Source organism: Xenopus tropicalis, chromosome 1 (genome assembly GCF_000004195.4).
Source record: "Xenopus tropicalis strain Nigerian chromosome 1, UCB_Xtro_10.0, whole genome shotgun sequence".
In the NCBI taxonomy this organism is placed as follows: domain Eukaryota; kingdom Metazoa; phylum Chordata; class Amphibia; order Anura; family Pipidae; genus Xenopus; species Xenopus tropicalis.
This window is the reverse complement of record NC_030677.2, coordinates 50,850,345-50,875,490: the sequence shown is the minus strand read 5'-3', so window position 1 is coordinate 50,875,490 and position 25,146 is coordinate 50,850,345. Positions and strand designations below refer to the sequence as shown.

Sequence of the window (25,146 nt, the reverse complement as noted above, 5' to 3'; positions counted from 1 at the left end):
TTGATAAAGCACCTTCTGTAATATAGAGAAAGATTAGCCAATCAGAGAGAGTTGTGAAGTTTCACATTTACTTACACAGGATGGAATCACCAGCTTAGAAAACCCATAAAAAACAACTCTGGCCTCTAGTAAAAAATGATACCTCTGTTTCCTCCTCTTTGGTTGAGCACTTTATGACTTAGGGGCACATTTATGAACACTCAACCTTCGGGGAGTTCCAGAACTCTTGCGTGGTTTATTCATCTGAATAGCCCCATTCGCACTAATCTGGTTTTTCTTTTCCCTGACCAAAAAATAAAAAGCTTGGCAGGTTTTACATATTCGTGTGAAGAAACAAAGCAAGAGTTTGGGAATGCCTGCGTGTTTCTGGGATACAAATCCTCGAGCCTGAAGGTTCGGGCGTTCATAAATTTGCCCCTTAGTTTTCCCTTTTGTGATTTATAATATATTGTGTCCCCTTGCAAAGTATGTACAAAAAAGTAACATGTATAAAAAGCTTAAATCTGGGTATCCAAAGCCATTGTCTATGGCAGAGGATATAGACTTTTGTGTTGAAGTCCACATTTACTTGTTCCCCTTAAAGGTGAAGGAAAGTTACAATCATTGGCAGGTGGCAAAATATTAGGCACCCCAAAACAGCACAACAACTCCCCCCCCCATACATACTTGTGGCTGTTGATGCTCAACCAATGTGAACTACTTGGTTACAGTTTTACAATATATAAACAGAGCATGCCTTCCTTTCATGTGCAAATGGAAAAAAAGTGTGCTCTGTTTATGTTATACAGATCAAACAGACTTTAATTTTATTCCCCACCCTTTTTCACCTTAATGATTTTGGTGGGGTAATTTAGAAATTTGATTATGATCATTTTAAAGCATGAATCTTAAAGGTGAAGGAAAGGCTAAATCATAAGGGGTGCCAAATGTTAGGCACAGTGATTGTAATCGCTTACCTAAAACCCCCAGCCTGTGCTCCTGTGATTGCTGCACCGGCAGCAATCCCAGGGCCCACGTATGTGCATTTGATCGTAAAAGCTGGCTTTTTCGTTAATTTTGGCTTTTCACTATACTGCGCATGCAAGAAGACCAAAGGAGAAAGAGGAACGCTCTCTCGCGTACACCCAGGCTTATGCAGTTCTCTCCTTACAGGAGCACCGGCTAGGGGTTTCAGGTAAGCGATTACAATCACTGGGGGGTGCCTAACATTCTGGTAATTGAGACTGTAACTTTCCTTCTTCTTTAATATTATCTTGCACAATAACCAGTTTAAACACGGCTTCAACTCATACTTAAAAAAAAAAAAAAATTGGAATTCACTGGGGAGCACTGGGGGCAGAAAGTTTAGGAGATATATAATATATATATGTGTCATGCCTTCATCCAAACCATTAAAATCCAGACCTAAAGTCTCCAATTTTAAGATTATTATGTGAAATGAAAGGAAATTGCTAAGCAGTAATTGCAGCAGTTAGAACTCAATATAAAGAACTAGAGACAGGGTTTGTGGGATATTAATAAAAACACGCATTTGTCAATCATTATGCAGACAAAAAAAACACTTCACAGTTAGAAAACTGAGGAGGCCCATGTAGCAGTTTCTCAAACTATTCAGTATGCTAAGAGCCATGAAAGAAGGGTCACCAAATGGCAACAATCCGGCTGTGTTTAACACCTGCACTAAAGCAATTTATTCGTACCACTATTATTTTTCTTACATACGTGCACATTACTTTTCCTATTTATATAAACTCTTTTTATATAATAACATTGTTATACAGGTATGTTCTGACATCAGACTGTGGAACTTTTATCCAACAGGATAATGTGTCATTTAGAAAGATTCATCTGCAAATAGAACAAAAAGGAAAAATTGGCAACACAGAACTCTTAGCTGCCTGCCTATAGTAAAATATAAAGTACAGAGTCTTTTAGTATTAAAGAGAGATAATGATTATATTTAATATTCTACAGGTTAACTGAACGAAAGAATCAAGAATAGTAACTAATAATACACAATGTTAATCCCTCAATTTTACTTTATCTAAAAAACACTAAAGCACAGTGTGATTTTTTTTAAGAGAATTGCTATTATTTAATGTACCATGGCATCCAGATAGTCTTTTTGGGGTAAGTAAAACAGATTTTAGATTTTTAGCCCATGTCTACATAAGCGTATAGCATTTACATTTATAACTGTTTGTATTTTCTTTTGTATTTTTTTAGGCATTTAAATATTGTGATGTTTATACAAATCCCTGCAGTCCTGGCCATGTCGATTTCTCCATCTAACCTCCTCGTTTGATCTCCAGCAGTGGACTAATACAGCTACCCATAAGGATAGTCAGTTCCTAGACCTTTTCCAAAAATCTATCTGCATTTAACAGTGAGCATTTTCCTTTTTTAGATCATCATCTTTTTCTATCTCGCACACGTCTCCTTCTACTAACACTCAGCCTAAAACCTGTTTCGCAACACTCGATTGGTGGATATAACTGCTCTTACTCTCTCAGCACTAACCTCTCCTCCTTCTGTGCTTCCTCTGACCCTGAGTTACTGGTTGCAGCCAAAACACAGTCGTGCCCACAATTCCCGTCCTTGGCTTAACTCTCAGACACTATTTCTGTGCTCCTGTGCATGATCTGCTGAGCGCATTTAGAGGAAATCTTGTGCAAAAGAAGACTTCCTCCACTATAGATTTCTTATGTGATGTCTCAATACTGCCCTATCCCAGGCCAAGCAAGCATACTATAATACACTTGTAAATAATAATAAATCAAACCCATAATGCTTATTTTCCATATTTAACTCACTTCTTTATCCTTCACCTAATGAATCAATCGTATCTGAACATACCCCCAGGACTTTGCTTTTTAAAAGTCTATTCTTTTCGCAAACAATGTTCCCAAACCTCAGATACCAAAAATCTTAACCTTCCTAAAGCTCCTCTTTTTGTATTCAGCTCCTCTGCTCTTGTAACAGAGTCTACCTACCTATTACCTGCTCGCTGGATCCTATGCCCTCATCACTACTAAAACAATGTGCCCCTGTCCTAACTCCAGTTTTTACTCACATATTCAACTCCTCTCTAGCTTCTGGTGCTTTTCCCTCTCTATTCAAACAAGCCTGTGGTGCACTGACTCCTGCCCTATACAGAAACACTATCTTCAGAGGTCATTTTCACTGAAACAGTAGACATTTTCTTAAAGAGATACATTACATAATTTATTAAAATTACCTAATCTGCTAAAATAGCTTAATTTATGTGAAGGCGAACCACCCCTTTAAAGTGTTTCCTATTGTTAGTCCTAAGGGCACACTGGCAAATAGTTTTTTTGGATACGCCTTCCTAATTACTGAGATGATATTCAAAATGTTGAAGACTTTTAATAATTTCACTCATTTGCCTATTTGTGCTTTGAGGTATAAGAGTATAGTAAATGCATTCTTCTCAATAGGAGAATTCAAGCAGAAGTTGCTACAGAAATAGATGTGATTCCTTAAAGGTCAACCCAAAATATAATTTTTTGCCTAATAAAAGAAAACATAACTCTAAGCAACATACTTTGCAATATACATTCATTACAAATTTGTAATGGTTTTAGTTATTTGTATATATAACTGCTATTAAAAGCAGTGTTTGCCTGTCCTTTTCTATTCCCTGCCCTGGTGGCTCTGGTGTTTGAAACAATGTAACACAAGGCTGCAGACTGACAGACCTGCCTTGCTGGAGGAGACTGAACTTTGCAACATTGTTTAGAAAGTAATAACTAGGAGTCCAGCACATGCTGCTTTCAATAGCAATTATTTCAATAAATTCACATAAGTTGCTTGGAATTAAGTTTTCTTTTATTAGGCAAAATATTATTTGGGGTCAACATGTCTTTTCAAATGATAAAACTTTACATTTTATTTATATTATTTTTAACATATTTGAAAACACAGCTACAGAAATGTAAAACAGTGTGTCATTGTATAATAATAAAACATAAGAACTTGTATGAAAACTCACACAGTCACATGATTATAAATGGCACTAAATAACATTTAGCTTAAATAACTTGCAAAATATATCTATAGTTTTAAAAGTATTACATATTCTTTAGTCAAATGAAAAGGGTTTGTTATATATCTATGTACAGAAGGGCACATTGCTAAGAGTAACCAATCAGTTAAATTGCTTTAATTTTCAAACATGCGGCACAAAAGTTCAAAACTAATTGCTACTTGCCTAGTAAACCTTTCCAACCAATCAGCACCTGATTGGTTGCTATGGGTTACTAAATGTGGGCAAATGTAAGACTGTTTATTACATTACCCTGTTAGTGTTTCAGCTACAACTGCAAAGTTTCCAACAGGCTTTACAGGGTAGTGAGCAACCATGAATACATATATAAAACCTGATCTGCAGAATGGGCCAACCCAATTAATTTAGGTGACATTATGTGGTAACACAGGACAACCCTAATTTTACATGTCAGATGTACATATAGTAATTATAATTATTTCTGTTTGCATCTACACTAAACAGATGAGACTTTGAGAGATCAACACACAGATTTCAAAATGTAGTATTTTACTGTAATAAGCTAAACTGGAAGTACAATGCATAAAGTTCTCTTAGCATTAAAGGTTGTCCTCTTTAAAGGATAAGTAAGCCTTTTATCATAACAGCCCCTAAAAATATACAGCCCCCAGAATAACATACCTTTCAACCTGCACACATTCTCATGCAGATTCTGTACAAGCAGCTCAACTTCAGCTCTCTCAGCTACTTCCTAGTCTAGCTAGGAGCACCGCCCCCCTTTTCTTTGCTAAGCTCTTCTCTCTCTAAATGTGAAGATGGGCGAAGATTGAGGCAGCAAGTATGCCCAGTAGACACATCTTCAAAGTCAGAGAGAAAAGGAGAGCTCAGCAAAGAAAAAGGGGCAGGGCTTTAAACTATTATAATATAAATTACTTATTACTTAATATATGGAGAAGTAGTTTTTTAAGTGTCAGTACCACTTTAAGAGTGCTTACATTGTCCTGTATTCTGATAGCATTGTGTTGTTCTTGCAAGCTATATTATGTTCCCTTGCAAGCTATATTATGTTCCCTTGCAAGCTATATTACGTTCCTAGTTAGCCATCTGCATTTCTCTTCTTTTTTAAATCTTTTCTTCTATTGCCACATTTGTCTCTTTCTTCCCCCTATTTTGTTTTTCTGTGTACTCATGCCATTCCAACATACCCCCACATTTCAAAACAAAACCACAATTCACCTAGAGTGAAACCCTTTAGAATGATACTATATATACAGGATTACATACGTCAGTAACTGTATTCTTTGTTTTTGTATTTATTTTGTTTTCATGAATTGGATTATATTATTTTATATTCTTATATTATGTTTTTATGTGCCACAGATGGTCAGGAAACGTTGCAGCAATGTCCAAATAAACATTTTCATTAAAATGATTTATTTTAAAATAGATATATCCACCACATACTGAATGTACTATACAAATTCAACAACATCTCATCATCTAACATTGGGAAGGTGGACTGGATATAAATTACAGAGCTGAATGATTTCAGATACAGCACAAAAAGTGATTGTTACATACAAGGAATAAAATTAAGAAGCCAAACTTTAAAATTCTAGCTAACCCTTAAAGTTGTTAAGATTTCTAACTGCAGTCTGCAAGCCATCAGCTTGAACACCATTTTTAGAACGATCCAGTCCCACCTGTAACCCATAATTACTCTGCAATTTCACGTCAATTGAAATAATTGCTAGCATGCTGTATCTTGGCCTGGTGTGAATCAGAGAGCTATGTGGGAACACTGCAAAGTAAATCTTTGCTTTTATCCTTCACCAAATGTTTAAGTGGTAACTTATGCAACACAATTGCTGTATCCTTAAAGGACACTAAAATATAGTGCATGATGTTGTTACATAAGAAATCATGTTGAAAATTTTAAATACATATAATGCCTTAATATCATAGCAGAAAATGATACACTGAACACTACCAGTAAATGTATAGTGAAACCAGTGAAATTAAAGTTATACCTAAAGTCTTAGGTACAAATGTTCTAGTACAGATGTGCCAAGTAAACTGTTAAGTGTTTAAAAATAGCAGAATGGGGGTTACAAATATAGGCGCTAAACTGACAATAGCAACCAATAAAGTCTTTCATTGTTCAACTTGCAGTCGACAGTTAAAAACAAATTGATTGCTATTGGTAACTGCACTTGTGCCATTTAGCACCTTTGTTCTTACCTATGCCATGCGTTCCACTGCTGTGGCTCATTCATGCGTTCCCCTGCAGTGGCTCATTCATGCGCTCCCCTGCAGTGGCTCATTCATGGGTTCCCCTGCAGTGGCTCATTCATGCGTTCCCCTGCAGTGGCTCATTCATGGGTTCCCCTGCAGTGGCTCATTTATGGGTTCCCCTGCAGTGGCTCATTCATGGGTTCCCCTGCAGTGGCTAATTCATGGGTTCCCCTGCAGTGGCTCATTCATGGGTTCCCCTGCAGTGGCTCATTCATGGGTTCCCCTGCTCACTACATTCACAGCACATCCTTTGCTACCTGTTTCCATTACATGGAACCGCCAAATGGAGGTGAAACACATCAAGTTGCCTTCTACCTCGGTTTGGTAGTCCCCCGCGGCTCAGTGAGTACAGCTGCTACTGGAAATAATTGGCTGTTTATAATTCATGCAGTCCCACTATGGAACACATATAAAAGCCACCACAGGGGAATGCAAGACCAAATACTTGTTTGTAAAAGACCCAAATCAGCTCCAGGACTTATAAATTGCATCAGTGTTTCTCAGACTGGGAAGCTAGCCTTGCTTAAAATGCCTGAGGTTCAAGTGACCCTCTCACTCTATAGACAGCTGTAATCACTACTAAAACACTGCATTATAATTGTAGAAATAATTTAAATCCTTAAACTGTAGAATTCCTTTTAGACACAATGTGCTTTTTGATGGTAATGTAGTAAATCAGTGCAACCTGTGTGGCATTATAGCCATGCACTTGCATTAGACTTGCATTAGACTTCATCCCGTACTTCCAGTTTGTGCCTGTATGTTACCCAACCACTCAGATTGTAAGCTCTACGGGGCAGGGACCTCCTTCCTACTGTGTCTCATACCACATGGCACTTATATATATATATACATATATGTATTTATTGTATTTATTTATTATATCACTTGTCCTCCCTGTGTGTAATTTTGTATTCTGTAAGACTGTACAGCGCTGCATACCCTTGTGGCGCTTTAAAGTTATACATACATACATACATACATACATACTCCAAAAACCAATACTGGCAGGTTAAAGGAAAAATGTTAGGCAACCCCCACTGACTGTAATCATTTAACTGAAACCCCCGGCTCCTGTTAGGAGAAATCCACACCGGCAATGGAATTTCTACAGTTTAAATTATTTCTACAGAACAACTATAATGCAGTGTTTTAGTAGTGATTACTGCTGTCTATAGAGGGAGAGGGTCACTTGAACGTCATCTCAGCAGTCATTTTAAGCAAGGCTAGCACAGTCGGAGAAACAATGATGCAATGTATAGGTCCTCGAGCTGATTTGGGGCTTTTACAAACAAGCATTTGGTCTTGCATTCCCCTGTGGTGGCTTTAATATGTGTTCCATAGTGGGACTGCATAAGCTAAAGCAGCCTATTGGCAATTGGAACCCCCCAGTGATTTAGCCTTTCCTTCTCCTCTAACTGCTTCCTAATATAATGGTGTGAATTTGAACTACTGGCAGTGACACCTTCGAAATGATACAATACAAACAGACAGCCCATTCATGCTCATGTCTTTGATTGTTGAGGGAGAGAGAGAGAGAACAGAGTTGAGCACACCAGTAACCAAAATAACAGCCCTGGGTGCAGGTCAAAAAATAGACATATAGAGAAACCACATACTCAGGGACTTGGTGCAAAAGAAAAAAAGTTTATTGAAAGAACTCCAACTATATATATATATACAATATATAGCTACATATGTATACATACAATTTAGCTAAAATGATTACAAAACAAGCAATTTCAATATTGTTCTCGGTTGTAAAAATTATTAAATCTGTTTTGGATTTTTTTAATATTCCTTTATTTACTAAGCACATGTGGCTATATGATAAGATAAAGTATGGGGCATTAATAGAACACTTGCTCAATAATATATATGGCAATAACTGAAATATAAGCTTAAATCAGTATTGTTATCTAAAAACACTTTTTTAACTGTTGTGTATTTAGAATGTAAAGGATGGTTAAAGGAGAAGGAAAGGCAAAATCTATTAAGCACACTATTAAAAAGTACTACTATTGCTGTGTAAAATCGCTATATTCCTGGCTTGCCTAATGAAAGATTTACAGAGATACACATACTACAACTTACATGCTTGTTTCAGTGAACGGCGCCGCCATCTTATCCAGCGTGTCTGTATGGGCTGAAAAGCACAAGCCGGCTCCCTGCTCCTGTTACAAAGTTTCTGCAGCTCCACAAACCCCCCCCCCCGCTCCTCCCCGCTCCTGCCACAAACCCCCCTCAAGCTCCACAAACCCCCACTCCTGCCACAAACAATCTCCCTCGCAGCACCAGCCCGCCCCCCCCCTTCCCCCTCGGCAACGCTGCGTCGCCATGGCAACCGGACGCTTCTGCTCTCTGCCCATGCGCCGCCTGTAGAAACGAGTCCTCAAGTCTTGGAAAAAGCGAGGCATTATGGGAATCTTCTCTACCCAGCGTTTTTTTTTCTCTGTTTGGCTTCTGATCTTCTGAATGGGTGAAGTATGGGGAGACTTAAGGGCACTATTGAGAGAACTGAAGGTATGCCTGCAGCTTGGGATTAACTCTTTACTAGCCTTTCCTTCTCCTTTAACATGACATTTCATTTGTTTGCCACACACAACAAACACAAAGAAGCTATTCCTCCTCTCAGTTTCTCAGACAAATTAAACAGATTTTGTTACATTTTAAGCAGACTCCAAAGCCTAAAAGAAAAATGACTGTACCAAAATATTGTCATTTACTAAACCTTTCCAAGTTACAAATTTAAATGGCAGAGTCTTTTTTGTGTCAAAAATATTGCCAATTAACATAAATAAATATATGCAGTAAGCATATTTTTCAAATTTACAGATTATTCAAGGTGCTCAAGACTGGCAATATCTAGCAACCGTATTAGCATTTTCATTCCTAAGATTGCTTTTGCTTGAAAACCTGTTGTTAAGAAAGTTCCAAATACAACAATGCCATTTTGGTTGATAAAAACAAGTGTTTTTAAACAAACTGTGTTATTTACACAATTTTGGTTGGTTAATAAGATGGTCCTCAAAAGTATCAACCCGTATCATTAATTACAATAAATATGGGTTTTATTTGTGACATACTGAGGATGATCTGTTAGGGGCAACTTTAAATATCAATCATATACAGTTAACACATAGGTTATTTTCTTCTGTATCGGCTAGTTACACTTCCAGCCATAAACTACAGTAATCAGACCAATGCAAATACATTCACTCATTTCTCCACATCAGTTCCATGAACTTCTATAGGCCATCTCCTTAATATGCATGCTTTCTATATAGGCTATGCTACTATATAGGCTAATATTAACATATCCTGTTAAAAGGTATTGCTTTAAGCTAAGTTTCTGACCCATAAAGGTGGGCTCACACATTATCCCCATTATCATCCTTACCATTGGCTGCACACATGAAAAGTTTCATCATTTAGTATGTCAGCTTGGTTAAAAGACTGTCATTTCTGGTTTGTTGTCAGTGTTTACCAAGACTGTGCCTAATTGCTTTACATTTCATACGGCCTTCTTATTTCCCTTTCCTTATTTCTCATTCCCCTGATATAATCAGCTCTTGCTCATGTTAGCAAGCTGCATCAAGTCAAAAGCCACAAGGTACAGAACCTGAATGAAAAGCAGCATGGGACTCGAGACTTGGCTTAGATTTGGTATGTCATTCCAAGAGAAATGGAACCTCAGGTCCATATGCCTTGTTGGCTCCATTCATATTTTAAATTAGAAAACATGTCAACATATTGAGGAAAACAGCATGATGTTAAGCAGGCGTTTATCCTTTTCCAGGATTATAATAGTTTACTGTGAATAACATATTGTGAGCAACTTTAAATACTTGTGTACACACTAATAAACATAAAGTAAATGCACCCAGCATGTTGTTTCTTTGTGTTTAAAAATATAACCAAACGGAAACGTACAGGGGTCAAATTATTATGAAAAATACCTGACTGCTTGCTCAGGTTTACCGAGCAATAACTTCTAACCAAATCAGACACAGAAGAAGTTTTGTTTTAGTGCAGTGCATATATGTTAAATGGATATGGGTTCAAAAGGAAAAACTGTTGTCCTTCAGTTCCAAAAAGGAACTAAATGGAACTGAACTGTTAAAAGACTTAACTTCAAAACACTGGGGTTCTTATATGCCAGTGTTCCCCAACCAGTGGCTCGTGAGCAACATGTTGCTCATAAACCCCTTGGATGTTGCTACTTTTTCCATTTAAATGTGGCTCAGGGGTATAAACGGTTGGGGATCCCTGTTATATGCCATAAGTCTGTGTTTTTCTTTACACTTTTGTGTACGGAGGGTACTTTGCTGTATATATGTATACTACATGTATGGCATATATACTATAACATGCTGATTTCATACTTACTATGTGATTATACATTATTTTTACTCTTCTGATTTTGTGCAATGTACAACATGGCCCCACAATGTTTTTCCCCCTAGAACCCTTACACAGAATATATATTCATACAAATAATGCCTAAGGAACCAATCCCTTGATTTTTTTTTATCTAGTACAAATATTAAAATACATATGTATAATTGTTTTTCTCTTGATCGAGACTTCAAAAAGGCAGCAAACTCCATTTATAGGGAACAAGAATCCAATAAGCCATACCTGAATTGCACAGCAGCAGAAACACTACTAAGCACAGTTCCAAAAGAACATTTAAAGATACGTTCTAAGAAAATAAAATAGCTATGCAATTATATAATAAGTTGTAAATATATGTCTTTAAACATCAAACGATAACAGCATGTTTGAAAACAGAATTAAAAAATTACCTTGATCAAAAGGTCTACCCGGATTCCATGTACGAAAGTAATCATCCTACAAGACAAAAAAGAAATGACTAAAAAAGATCCAATATTAAAGAGAACTTCAGTCAACTGGAAAAAACCATGCAAAAAAGATGAACATTATATACAGGGATACTAAAGAAACAGAAAAATAATACAAACCTCCACTTCCTGAGGGGGCAAGCAAGCAAAATAAATAAAAAAGGATAGATTACTGGGTTGGAATTCATGTAACTTTACAGAAAACTTATAAAGAAAAGACTTTGTTAATGTATTATTAGTCACTGGTTTTCACTTCAATTTTTAGAGATTTCATTTTTATGTTTTGTAGAAAATAACACATAATAAGACCTCACAGGTTATTCCTTGTCTCGCAGTTGGAATTGTGCAACAAAGGAATACTACTGTACTAGAACATGTTTAAAAAAAAATCTCAAGCTGCAAGGAACTGTAATTAAACTGGTACAATATGTAATTTCTCTGCTGCAGCTTTAATGGTTTTAGCTCCAGCTGTTTTCACATCCATTGTGTACATAACATCCGTGGAAGCAATCAAATTTAGAATCAAAACACAAGATAATCAGTTTCCTGATGATTTTTGATAGATGTAGTAAAAGATTATCTTGGGATAGTGTTGAGCAGTTTCTAGTTTGGCTATGGATTCTTTTATATATTATGCAAATGAATATATTTAGTAGTATAGTTTCTAGATCACTAAATATGTAAATGTTCTTCAAATACAGACAGAGAAATGCATCTAAATTTAAGAGAAATAACAAATTTTGATGTAAACATAATAAGATGACTACCACAACCTCAGGGGATAAAGTACAGACAAAAAAATTGATAACTCAGTGGGTCGCTTGACTCTGACCCAAGGTCTTTTTCTTATGATGACTTCTGTGCCATCTAATTGTTGCCTTGGTGAAGTCAATTAATCTCTTTGTGACTCATCCACTAAAGTCTGTTGGACAGGAACTGACTACATGGGCTAAAACATCGACAGCAATAATCCAAAATATGTTGTAAATAACGCAAATGAGGAACTCACTGTAGGGAAAAGAACATTCAGTCCTTAAAAAGGATATTAATGAGCTGGAGAGACATGAAACTAAACTGGTAAAAAGGATGGAGGATTTAAACTATGAGGTTAGACTGTCAAGGTTGGAGTTGTTTTCTCTGGAGAAAAGACACTTGCGAGGGGACATTATTACCCTTTCCAAGTACATTACAGGGGATTATAAACAGATAGCGGGGGATCATTTTTCCTATAAAAACTATCAATGCACCAGAGGCTATCTCTTTAGATAAATATAAGTATTACTTACTCTCACTGTCTAATTAACTATAACCCTATTTGTGTTATGTAATGCACAACATACATTTGTGCTGCTATATAAATACATAAATACAGTAATACTCGATTTTATCATTATTGATAAAATAAATATGTTATTGTATGCAACAATATGTAGCAATATTTAGTAAGTTTTAAATTCAGGGTTATTATATATGCTGTCCTCTAGAGGGTCTCAAAGAGCTGACAGCTGAATTCAGACCTCCGGTATAAAACACTGACCTTACCAGCTGAGCAAACCTTTATCCCACAAACACTATACGTTCTTTATTTTTATTTAAGATATAAATGTATGTTAATACCCTTTTAGGAGGGCTTACATTTTATATCTTATAATTCTTATATCTACTCTTTTATTCAGCTACCTCTGCCACATTCTTTATATCGCACACATTTTTTGTTAGCTTGACAATCCCCTTATGATAAATCTGAAGAGACATACTCTTCCATTCAGCTGCTAAAAAAGAAAAATCTGCACAGCTTAACTATTCCAAAATGATGCAAATGTACCATACAAAGTTCCATATCCAAGGGCTAGCATGGTATTCTCACACACTACTGTAGAGCATACAACATCCCATGCAAGTGCTTTTAGCTAATTATCAAATATGCCACCTAAAAGTACACAGCACTTAATAAACATATTGTAGCATGATGTGACACTGAATAATTGGGTACTTATATAGCGTCTTGCTATACAAACAATAATTATTAACACATATTTATAGCCAACATATTCGGCAGCGCTGTACAATAAATAGGCATATACAATAAACATACAAAAAAACATGCAAAATAACCAATAATCAGTACAAGAGATAAAGAGGCCCCTGCCTAAAACAGCTTACAAAAAGAACTAACTGAAGATTCTAACTGAATGGACCTGTTCTCACCCTGAGACCAGTAACAAAAATGTGTGGCAAAAATGTATTTGGCATATTGTATTAATTAAAATGTTTCTACTTGTTGCTCTAAACCAGTGCAGTCCAATATTTTATGTAGTCACAATTTTGATGTAAGCCAACTACTTTGATTTAACCTCTTTTCTAGCCTCTGATATTGGCCCATTCTACCCCCTTTCTGGTGTTTTTTAACCTTTGTTTACAGTCTTCTACCCAGCATATTCTTTATTTTATCCCCACTCTTCTTATCCTTTCTTCTCTCCCTATGTCTGCTTCCATATTCTTCTGATCTCCCTTTTCTTCATCTGCCTTTTTCTTTTATGCTCTCCATTTGTCCCCTTCATTTTCTATTTCTTTTTCTCCTGCAGTCTCAATTTGCTTACACACTTCCCCTTTGATGATTACCAATGTATTCTACCCTTGCCTGCTTTGGGAGCAAATAATTAGCTAGGCTGAAAAAACAATTTTCTTGGAATCTGTCCTTGGAAAAGAGTTGCAGGCCTGGGATCTTACAGCTGCAAGTTGAACGTGAGCCACAGACCATAAGTTAGACAACTAAACAATTCAGTAGAAGGAACCAAAAGCCTTTCATTTTATACATGATCCCATCTCCTTAGTAAGCTGAATGTAAAAAAACAATGGTGCTGTATGTGTACCCATTATTTTGCCAGTCTACCCATGTCTTGAATTATTTCTTGTATAGTTTATCTCACCATGGGATGTACTCTTCTCCTATATCTGTAAATATGCAGGTAGTTACTAAAATCTATATGTTTGAAGCTGATGTTTTTAGTCTTAGATGTAAGTCTTAGCAAGGATTGTCATTCATTTATACAAGCCTTAATGACAGCCGTAGCAGAGTAGGTCACATTAAGTTCTCATAGCTGTTGTTGTCATGTACCTCTTCCTCCTTGACAAAACATTAATGCCATTAATTTATGTTAAAACTGGAGCCACTTCTAGTTCCACACATGCATCTGAAGAGTTTTACAATAATTACAAACTATCTGAAAGATTTTGTCTTAGTTCCTAGTCCTTTTCCCTCAAACAGTCGCCTGTCAGCACTTTTACGGATGACCTGGATGAAGCTTTAAAGACTAGAAATACACAGACATATTCATTTTTGTTGTATGCTATGTGATTATTTATAGTATGTGGAGCCACACAGTCTATGTAGAGTCTTAGTTCACACAAAACAATCATGATTTATTCTTATGTTACATCTTTAACATCTTCTATAATGCCAATTTATTACAAAATAATGTACTGCTTTCACATTCTGGAACTTTCTTTAGCCTTCTGTGTCCTATTGCCAATTGGTAATTCTTTATCAGAATTACAGCCTTCTTTGACTATCAAATTGCAATATCAAAACAAATGTCTTTCTTTTCTTCTACCACTCTTTGTTTTATAGCTGCCTCAGTATTAACACACAAATGTAACTTGTAACTGAATGCACTACAAAAAGCAGCTAAAGAAAGTCTCATATACAATAGTCACAGGCAAGCCATATAACTTACCACCCTCAACACTCTAGGCTATAAATAATACAAATTACAATCTGCACCTCTTGTATTTAGCTAGCAAACTTATTTTTTTAAGAAACTGAGTTATACTTTTGAATAATTGCCTTGGAGAGTAATGGCAGCGGGTACAGTAAGTACTGCATTGCAGATAGGCATGCACAGTTCTATATGTGTTGGGTACATTGCAATGATGCGCATTTCGCCAATAATCAGTGCATTTCTTCTGAAATCATGCATTTATTTCATTATAAAAACATAGTAGTTTGGGTGTAGTGGCCAGACATTAATATGATACGAAGCTTTGGAATTGTCTTTCTTTTTTTGTTGTATTTTTGTTCCATATACTTTTTGATGATTGGAGAAAATAATTGTGTAAATTATACGTGACCGTTCTCCTGTTATACAAGTTCAAATTTCAATCTTGGAATTTAGCTAATTCTAATGAGATTTGTGTTTAATAAAACAGTGTAAGAGCAGATTTTACGGTTGAGTTCAATTGTTTCTTACCTATACGGAATCTCAAATGTATCATTTATTCAGCATTACCCACGGCATGGTACAAATGTGATATTACTTTAAAAAGTGTTTGTATATTTTGTAGTTGAAGATTTCCTATTTAGACATGTTATTTCAGAGATCTAAATATCAATTTACCAGTTCATTATGTGCCAGTGACTGGTATTTGCTTTGGTTTCTAAATATTATTTGCAGCAATAACTATGATAAATGATTGATTCAGACAGGTACAAAGCACTTAAAAGAGCTATAACTCAAAATGTCAAGTAAATGCTCATGCAGCTAATGGACTTTTGATGCATTTCTTGTATTGAACAGTTAAGTACAGAACGTGTGCATATTGGTAATGGGTTTCTCAGTAATATGATAGACATACTGGTAGACTCTGGTATTTAAAAAGCTGCATTTAAAAATGTTCTATATAACATGAATATACAGCAAATATATATATATATATATATATATATATATATTCATTATCTTTGAAAGGGTCCCTTTATTGGAGCTTCCTATAGATCCTCTAGGGTCCCAATGAGGGGTGGGAGCATTCTCAGAACTGAGAGGTATAGTTGGCTGACAGAAGACTGTGCTAACGTATCCAGGGGGGAGCACATTAAATTAGTGCCAGGTAGCATTTTAAAGTGATACTGGCATATGCCTGTAAAATTCCATCAGTGTCATTTTAAAGAAATCTGAAGAACTAGAAGAAAAATTACATATTTATGTTCTTGATAAATATGGAGTACAAACAAGTCTGTAAACTCCCATCATTCCCCAAAATACCCCCAAGTTATTTTTTTAAAAGAAAGATAACATTTTCTCTAATACTCAAAATAATGGTATAAGTCCTAAATGATATACTGTATCAAAGTATCAAAGGATAAGAATAAGAAACAGACCATGGTAGTTATTCACGGCTTTCTATAATAATCATAGCAATCACAATAGTCAGGGATTTCAGCTACAGCTCATCAGTCTCTAATTACACTGCATCAATAGAAATAAGTGGGTCATTAATTTAACGCCACACAGAAAATACATGTCAGAATGCACTATGTATATCTGTCTCCACTAAGATGGATTTATATATGAGTGCATTTCTTTTAAATTTCAACATTACCCCTCCACTTATTTCTACTTTCTAGAGGCCTGGCCACTAACATGCAAGCATACCTGTTTTATTTTTAAGAACATAAGTGATACCTATACCCTATTTTGTTGTTATATATGTGATGTTCAATTTATGACTTTCATTGCATATCTCCAATACAGGTATGGAATCTGTTATCCGGAAACCTGTTACCCAAAAAGTCACAAATTATGGGAAGGCCATCTCCCATAGACTCCATTATAAGCAATAATTCTGAGTTTTAAAAATTATTTCCTTTTTTTCTGTAATAATAAAATAATACCTTCTACTTGATGCCAACTAAGATATAATTAATCCTTATTGGATGCAGAACACTCCTATTGGGTTTATTTTATTTTATATGACTTTTAATAGGCTTAAGGTATGGAGATCCAAATTACAGAAGGACCCCTTATCTGGAAAACCCCAGGTCCCCAGCATTCTGGATAATGGGTCCCATATCTGTAATTTACTTTCAATTATTTTTTATTGCAACACCCAAAAATATTGGGATATGACTTTTACAGTATCCATTCAGCACCTTGAATACAGTGTTCTTGACTCATCCAAGCTGGGGGAACATCCAAAGACATGCCCATGTCCTCCCCAGTCGCACCACGTGAATACAGAGCTGCCAAATGCAGGCAGCTAGATTCATGGCACTTTATAATACCATAGTCAACCACATAAATGAGCCTTTAGAACTTTCAGCAAGCAACAAATTGTTATATGATATGGAAACTTGATCAGATCATCATTTTAAATATATACATACATAGAAATACAGCTCTCTCCATAACGGTTGTTTAATGACCCAACACACTCATTGACCCTTTTGGTTTCCTGTGGTGCCATAGCACATTTGGGGGCCCAAATATAAATGTATGATCATACAAGTAAGGATAAAACAATGATTCATGAGTGTCCAACAAACAGAATATTAAAATCAATAAATTCAACAACACAAGTTATCCTGAGATAAATGGGTAGTAATAAAAAGTAATGTAATATCCTGAATGCGGTTTACTTATTGTAGTCTAGGAGAAAAAACTAATACAGAGATCTTTACAAAAACTAGGTTACAGAAATGATTTAATAATTATAGGCAGAACTCCAAACAGATGTAACGTAAATCCCCAAGGTATAAACTTCGAGGAGTGCTGTGAACATTTGCATGAATTTTTAATTAGGGATGGTGAAAGAATCAAAGCTGAGAAACCCAACTACCAAAAAACTCCTTATCTCCTGACTAAGCAAAAGTAATGACCTAAATACAAGACCTGAAACCAATAAAGCAGGATTTTCAGAACTGAATAACAACCACACACTAGTGTTTCAACACATTGTGGGTTTGGCATAACCTAACTTGTACAAGAAATATTTCATTTACTACATGGTTTCCATAGAAAGATTAAAACTTTTTTGGATATTGAAAGATATTTGGGCTTCTACTTCTAAAGTCAGTTGGTTTAAGGGTTAAAATTTTCATATAAACCACTAAAGATTCATTATAAGTATGTATTTTTCCTATGCAATTTGAATTTAATCACTGGTTTGTTAATCTAATCAAGCAGTGGTGCCCCTTTAAAACCCCACATTCTATACTGTAATGCTCAAGGACAAATAGAATGTGTGCTTTCCCTTCACACACAATGTCAAAACACAAGCATAGGAAAATTGATCTGCCTTTGATAACGAAAATCAAAGTGTACTTTGCTCATGCCCTTAGCTTTCAGAAAGAGAAGCAGACCTTAGAAAAAAAATATTTTCACAAATAACAATTATATAGTCATTTGTATAACATATTAAATAATATAAATCATATTAAATACAGTTATTTTTTACAAAACAATCATTTCAAATAGCGGAGGGACTTAAAATAATTCAAAAAGAACAAAAATGAAGACCAGTTGCAAATTGTCTTGAAATACTATTGTCTACTCATGTTAAAATATCCCTTTAACCTGTTTTACTACATACAGTGGTTTGATATACTGTATTTAAATAAAAGCATTATAATTGATGTTCTACTTTAACATTGTATTATTATATACATTGCCAACAGTACAGATGCCTATAAATAAATGTCAGTGGACTAGAAATGCACTAAAGTTTGATTTTTAATCACATATAATAAAGATTGGTTGTACAATAAAGAACAAATTTCGAGATTCGAGTGTTTACTTCTTATATTTGTTCTTATGAACCATCTCTAAATATGGGCTTGTGGTAAGGGAGCCAGGCTACTTACAAAGTTTGGTGAGTGTACCCCTTTATTCACATCTTCTGCTTGGTTTAGATATCACTTATGTGTGCAGGGTCTGATATTCACCCAGGCCATTTTGAGAGGTAAGTTCAAAAAGCTTTATACTATTGATCTAAATACTGATCCTGTGGTCTATGCACACCCGGGCTAACTGGCTAACATGGTTAGTTAATCATGATTTTCAAGTTGAGTGGCTTATATGTTAATATTGTAGCAAACAGTACAGATATCTAATAAACTGTTGTGTGCAAATGATTTTTTGAAGCATACATATTTGCCTTAATAAAAAAGGTAAATTAACTTGGAGTGTCATGTTGCATCATTACCAGCAAGGTAATAGCTGAAAATTCCAGGAAATTTAGAGACACTTTGTTGAAGGAGAAGGAAAGGCTAATAAAGAGTTAATCTCAAGCTGCAGGCATACCTTCAGTTGTCTCAATAGTGCCCTTGAGTCTCCCCAGATTTCACCTGTTCAGATGATCAGAAGCATCACAGGAAGAAAAGACGCTGAGCTGTGTAAAGAAAGTTCCCATAATGCCTCACTGCTGCACAATGACCAAGACCAAGACCGGTGTAGAAGCTCAGTTTGTAGGACTATGAGGAAGCTTCCTGCTGATTGGCTCAGATCACACATCCCTAAGGGGGGGTAGTGAGTTCTTAGCATTCTTGAGGGAGGGGGGAGCAGGAGAGAGGAGAGAGCTGCGTGTCTCTGGCACAGGAAAACAAAGAGACAACAAATCCTGGTTCTTTTGACAGGGAACTCAGTGCAGCGTTTCTGTGAGTGCTAATGGCTGTATTTACATAGACCTTTCTGATAAAGCTTACTTAGTTTTTACCTGTCCTTCTCCTTTAAACCAAAAATTACAAATATCCCAACATTTTTAAATGATGTAAAGCTTAGCCTTCTCCCTGTATCAGCTCAATTTTTCTGCACTAAATTTTTGCATGCAATCTCCATTTCACATCTCTTTCATGTTTAGTGTGGGGGGGGGGTAATTAAAGGATTTGTAAACCCTAAATATTCCTACCAAGTTTGGCACATCTCCCCCACTTGCACATTATTTGTACTGCATTACAACATTTTCCCTTATCACTGACATCATCAGTGACTGAAATCATCAGACTGAACACAACATGTTTGCAAAGACCATTATTAAGTGTAAAGTTCATGCAATGAAGAATGCAGGCTTACACAGACAGAAAGTCCTGCTTGGATTGAGCACTGTATTGGTTAAGCTGAGCTCAGGAGAGAAGGTTAAGATAAATAAATAGACGCAGAAAGCTAGAGCAGAGGTTCTTGGGATACAGCAATGACATCTCTTCATTGGCTAGACTGGAGAGGGCGTATTTAGTAATCTGAGCTAAGAAGATTCACTGCCTTAGTTTGGAAGTGAGCATGCCCAGAAGCCAACAGCCAAAGTAAATTCCCAAGAGAGGGACCCCGAGTGGCTTAGAAAAGAAGAAGGAATCCTTAATAATTAGGGGATAATTAAGTTTTACTATTAACTTTTCAACAACTGGAGCGGCAGGTATTTAAAGATGTCAAAAAGGCTGTTCACAGATTACATTTTACTAATTAACAAGCCCGAGTTTTAGCCTAACCCTACAATAACAATAGGAGTAAAAATACTCAATATCATTTGTATAATAGGGAAAACAGAATAATCCAAAACTGTTTTTATTAAAAAAAAAGTATATTATATACCAATTTATAGTATCTGACTGTCCATTAAAATATATGTGATACGATTTGTTTGTAACTCATATTTGCAGTATTCTGCTAGTTTTTTGCTAAATGCAACAGGCAATATAAGCCTTTTGAGTAAAAAGATTTTATAAATTGTTGTTAGCTGCCACCTTTAGCTGTGTCACTTTAGTTCCCAGTATTTATCCTGGTGACAAGCAAGCAGGAGCATGCAAACTGTGGCCAGGTTTCTGCACATGTTCCTATTTGAGATCAATGGTGGGAATGTAAGTTACATGGCAAAGATGGTGCTCTGGCTCTGCAGTTCTACACACACTATGTGGGCACAGTTACATAGGGGCAAGTGTAAGAGATGTGGGTGGGTTGGGGGGGTGAAGTATCTGTGCACCTGCGCTATAAATGAACTCAAATGTGGGGTTATAACATGTGCTTTCTGCCTTTAACAGAGGCATTTTCTCAATAGTAAAGCAGGTACTAATCCAGTTTTTAGTACACACCCTGACCATGGCTCCACTTTCCTCTTATTGCTAGTTATGAGCTATTTACTTAGGGTGTCAACTCACATTTTCCCATTCCCCCTCTGTTTCTACTTATTTACTTACTGTGTCAGCCGCAATTGCTCTGCTTCATCTTATCTGTCTATACTATGGAAAGATGTTCTGTCAGTGAGAGGAGGGGGGGTAACACTATAGTGTAGAACACAATACTGCAAAACACATTACAGGAGATTTTGGATATACCACTTTGCCAGTCTCAGGTCTTATGAGCATTTATTTATTGAGTCAATTTTGTTTCATTAATCACATCTTTTTTTTTTTTTTTATAAGATTTTAACTGATAGGGAAAGGGTGAGTATGTGGGGAAAAGAACATAAAATGTACAAATATTATAACATTCAATGTAGAACAGCATAGAACCTATTACAACCAATTGGAATGATTGAGCTATTGAGGTCCACATATTCACACAATCATACCAGTAACACAAGGCTAATTCACAGATTTATACATTTACAAACAATAGTGACTTAGAGGACACACATTTCACCCATATCTTATCATATTTTTCAAATGACATCTTAGAAAAGCCAACTTTTTTCTCAGCAAAAGTTAATTGTAGAAGGGGGTTAGGGTTAAACCATTAGGGAATATGAGATAACTAGCTAAGAAAAACATATTAAAATCTGGGAAACCCAAGACCCCACCATAACAAGAGCAAATTGTGGGGTACCTTAGCTTGAATGATGGAGAATTAGGTACTTTATATAGATTTAAGTGTTATGTTTTTAGAGATTGACTGGAGAGTTCTGGAAAACATTCTGTTTAGGCAAAAAATATATATATATTTTTTAGATTTATTCTACCTTATAAATTCAGGGGAGTATTAGCACAAACATTTGGCACATGATTAACTATGCTGTTTAAATGTTATTGTTTTTTATTTTTATTGTTTTTAATTTTATTGGGAGTTCACCTACAACTGTTAGTTGGTGAAATGTTCTCATTATTAGGAGCAAATATGATTTTCCCAGTTAAATGTAAGAACATTATTATTTGCTGGGGTCCACAAGCAATACACCATCATTCAGACTCCCCATATTTAAAGGAGAACTAAAGCTAAACTAAAGAAGAAGCTAGAAATGTTGTACATGTATGTTTTGGGTTTCTGTACCAGCCCAAGGCAACCACAACTCTTTAGCAATGAAGATCTGTGCCCCCAAAGATGCCCCCATTATCTCCCCATCTTCTTTTCTGCAGATTCCCTGCACATGTTCTGTGCTACTGTCACTTACTGAGCTTGGGGACTGACTCAATATATCCTATATAAAAATTATAAATGTTATGATATAAGGCTGATTAGTAAATAATACAGATTATTAGTGCACGGCAACTCTGAAACCAGAGTAATTAGCATCAGAAATTAATAATTAGCAATGTAACATCACTTTCTATTACAGACAAACCTTTTCTTTTGCATGATATTTTCCTACAACCTCTTGGGTTGGCTTCCCAGCAGCTACCCAGAGCACACTGAACATGTGTGTGTCGCAGACACTTCTAACAGATTCCAATATGGTGACCCCTGTTACAACCTTGAAGTACTGGATCATTACTACTATAGATATTATTAAGCTTTAGGCTGGTTCAATAAGTTCTTTATATAAAATATTATATTTCTAGCCATATTCATTTTTAGGGTATGATATTAGGAGAATGTCAAATCTTGGTAGTTCCAAAACTATAGCAAAAAAAGAGGGGTAAGAGAGGATATCCACCTGGTTAGTGCCTCTAGTTAAACAGACTGTTAGAGCAATCAAACAAAAAACATTAAGACTGAGGAGTTTTATCCCTTATTTAAGGAATTACGGATGGACATGCAAGAAAAAAAAAAGTATATTCTTTATTTATTGCACTGTATGTTCCTCTGACTGCACTATTAGTACATGTGTGGCATACAAAACTAACACTATATGCATATTTGCAAATATATACAAATGTACCATTGCTACATGCTTCATTTGAAAGCATATTTAAACTGTATAATTACCATGTCTCCCCAGTAAGTTAAAGGCAAGAGGAGACTTATGAAAATGTGAACATTATTTTACATGGCACATCTCAAAAAAATCTAACCAGAAAGGTTCTGTTAGCTTTTTTTTGTAAATTCTGAAATATAATTGTAAAATAAATTAACTAAGATTAAGATTGCTAATGTCAGTCCTCCCAATCAAAAAGCTTATTTTGTCTGCACATTTTCTAGCGATGATTATAAATAATTGCAAGCATAAATTAGAAGCCATTCAATGCAAGCTTGACTAAATGAGCTATGGCTCCGCAAAGCACGAATGGCTGATTTTAAATATTAAATTAGTAAACAAAAGTCATGAGGGGAAAAAAACAACCAACAATTTAGGATTAGGTTTTAGAGGCAGAAATGCAAGATACATATATTTGCCCATTTCACAGTTCAGTTCTTTCAAATATGTTGATACACTAATAAAGATTGTTTTTGGCATCTAGGTATAAAAGATCAATGTAAAGCACTGCACTGGGCACAAGAAAGCGTATTTATTGCACTAGCAACATGATGTGAGAGTATACTATATGTAACATTTCAGCCTAGACTCATCCCTCTATCCAAAAAGTTCACTATGTTCTATAATCATCTTCAAATTAACTGGCAGTAACAACATCTGAGCTATAGTGGTATGGGACCAGTCATCCAGAATGTTCCAGACCTGGGTTGGAACCATGATTTGGTTCTATGATCTCTACATGATTTGGATCTACATTGGCGATAAGTGAATTTTTTTGGCAGACATGGATTCGCAGCAGAATACCGCATTTGCCAATAGCAAATTGTTTCGTGAAACTTTTTTGATCCAAAAAATGTGTGGTCACGTTAAAAAATAAGGTGGATGTGTCCTGAAGCAAAACGGGACAGATTCACTCATCACTAATCTTCGTACCTTAAGTCTACAATAAATGAATTCAACAGTAATTAAAAATAGTTTTGTTTTGCACCCAATAAGGATTAATTATATCTTAGTTGGGATGAAGTACAAGGTACTGTTTTATTATTACAGAGAAAAAGGAAGTTTTTAAATATTAGAAGTATAAGAAGTATAGGAAGTATAGGAATGCCATCTCCCATCAACTCCATTATAAGAAAATAATTCTAATTTTTAAAATGATTTCCCTTTTCTCTGTAATAATAAAATAGCACTTTGTACTTAATCCCAACTAAGATAGAATTTATACTTATTTTATTAAAAACAGTCCAATTTGGTTCAATTAATGTTTAAATGATTTTTCAGTGGACTTAATCTGTGAAGATCCGAATTACAGAAAGATCCCTTTTCTTGAAAACCCCAGGTGCCCCGAGCATTCTGGTCCTATACAGGTCCTATACCTGTATTTGATTAAAATTAAATCTATGGATGATGGCCTTCCCGTAATTCAGAGCTTTGTGGATAATAGATGCTATACAGGTATGGGACCTCTTATTCAGAATGCTAGGGACCTGGGGTTTTCCGGATAATGGACCTTTCCGTAATTTGGATCTCCATGACTTAAGTCTGCTAAAAATCATTTAAATATTGAATACACCCAATAATCTTGTTTTGCCTCCAATAAGCATTAATTATATCTTAGGATCACAAACAAGGTACTGGCTTCTAATTACAGAGAAAAAGAAAATCATTTTTAACAATTAGAATTATTTGCTTTTAATGGAGTCTATGGGAGATGGCCTTTCCGTAATTTGAAACGTACTGTATATGATACTGTATATCATTTATTGTTTCTGTTATCTTCAGATGTTTGTGACAAATGAAATGAATCACTATGTGGTTTTCCCCCAATATGTCATAGGAGCCTATGGATCCAGTCTGATATAAACACTTTATTTCTACAAACACCTTACCTAATTTCTACAAGCCTTATTAAACAATGAACTAGCAAGGTATATTACTAGTAAGGGTATGACTTATCAGCTAACTAGCCCTTACAAGGCTTCCCAGGATGGCACAATGCCACCAAGTACATTGCCCCTAGTCCAACCCTTCAGCAACAGAGTAGTATCTATTTCCCGTTCATCA

The 25,146-nt window shown here is 35.6% G+C and overlaps 1 protein-coding gene across 3 annotated transcripts in view; it reads right to left on the bottom strand.

Annotated features, from left to right (window-relative positions):
- The window catches only part of spock3 (SPARC (osteonectin), cwcv and kazal like domains proteoglycan 3), a 126,616-nt gene that overhangs the window by 52,930 nt on the left and 48,540 nt on the right, over positions 1 to 25,146 (bottom strand). For 2 of the 3 annotated variants that reach the window (XM_012967860.3, NM_001102726.1), the window contains 2 exon segments: positions 11,308 to 11,316; positions 11,131 to 11,176 (listed from right to left, as the gene is read on the bottom strand). In XM_012967860.3, the coding sequence (XP_012823314.2) occupies positions 11,131 to 11,176; positions 11,308 to 11,316 (55 nt within the window). 3 annotated transcript variants of the gene reach the window in all.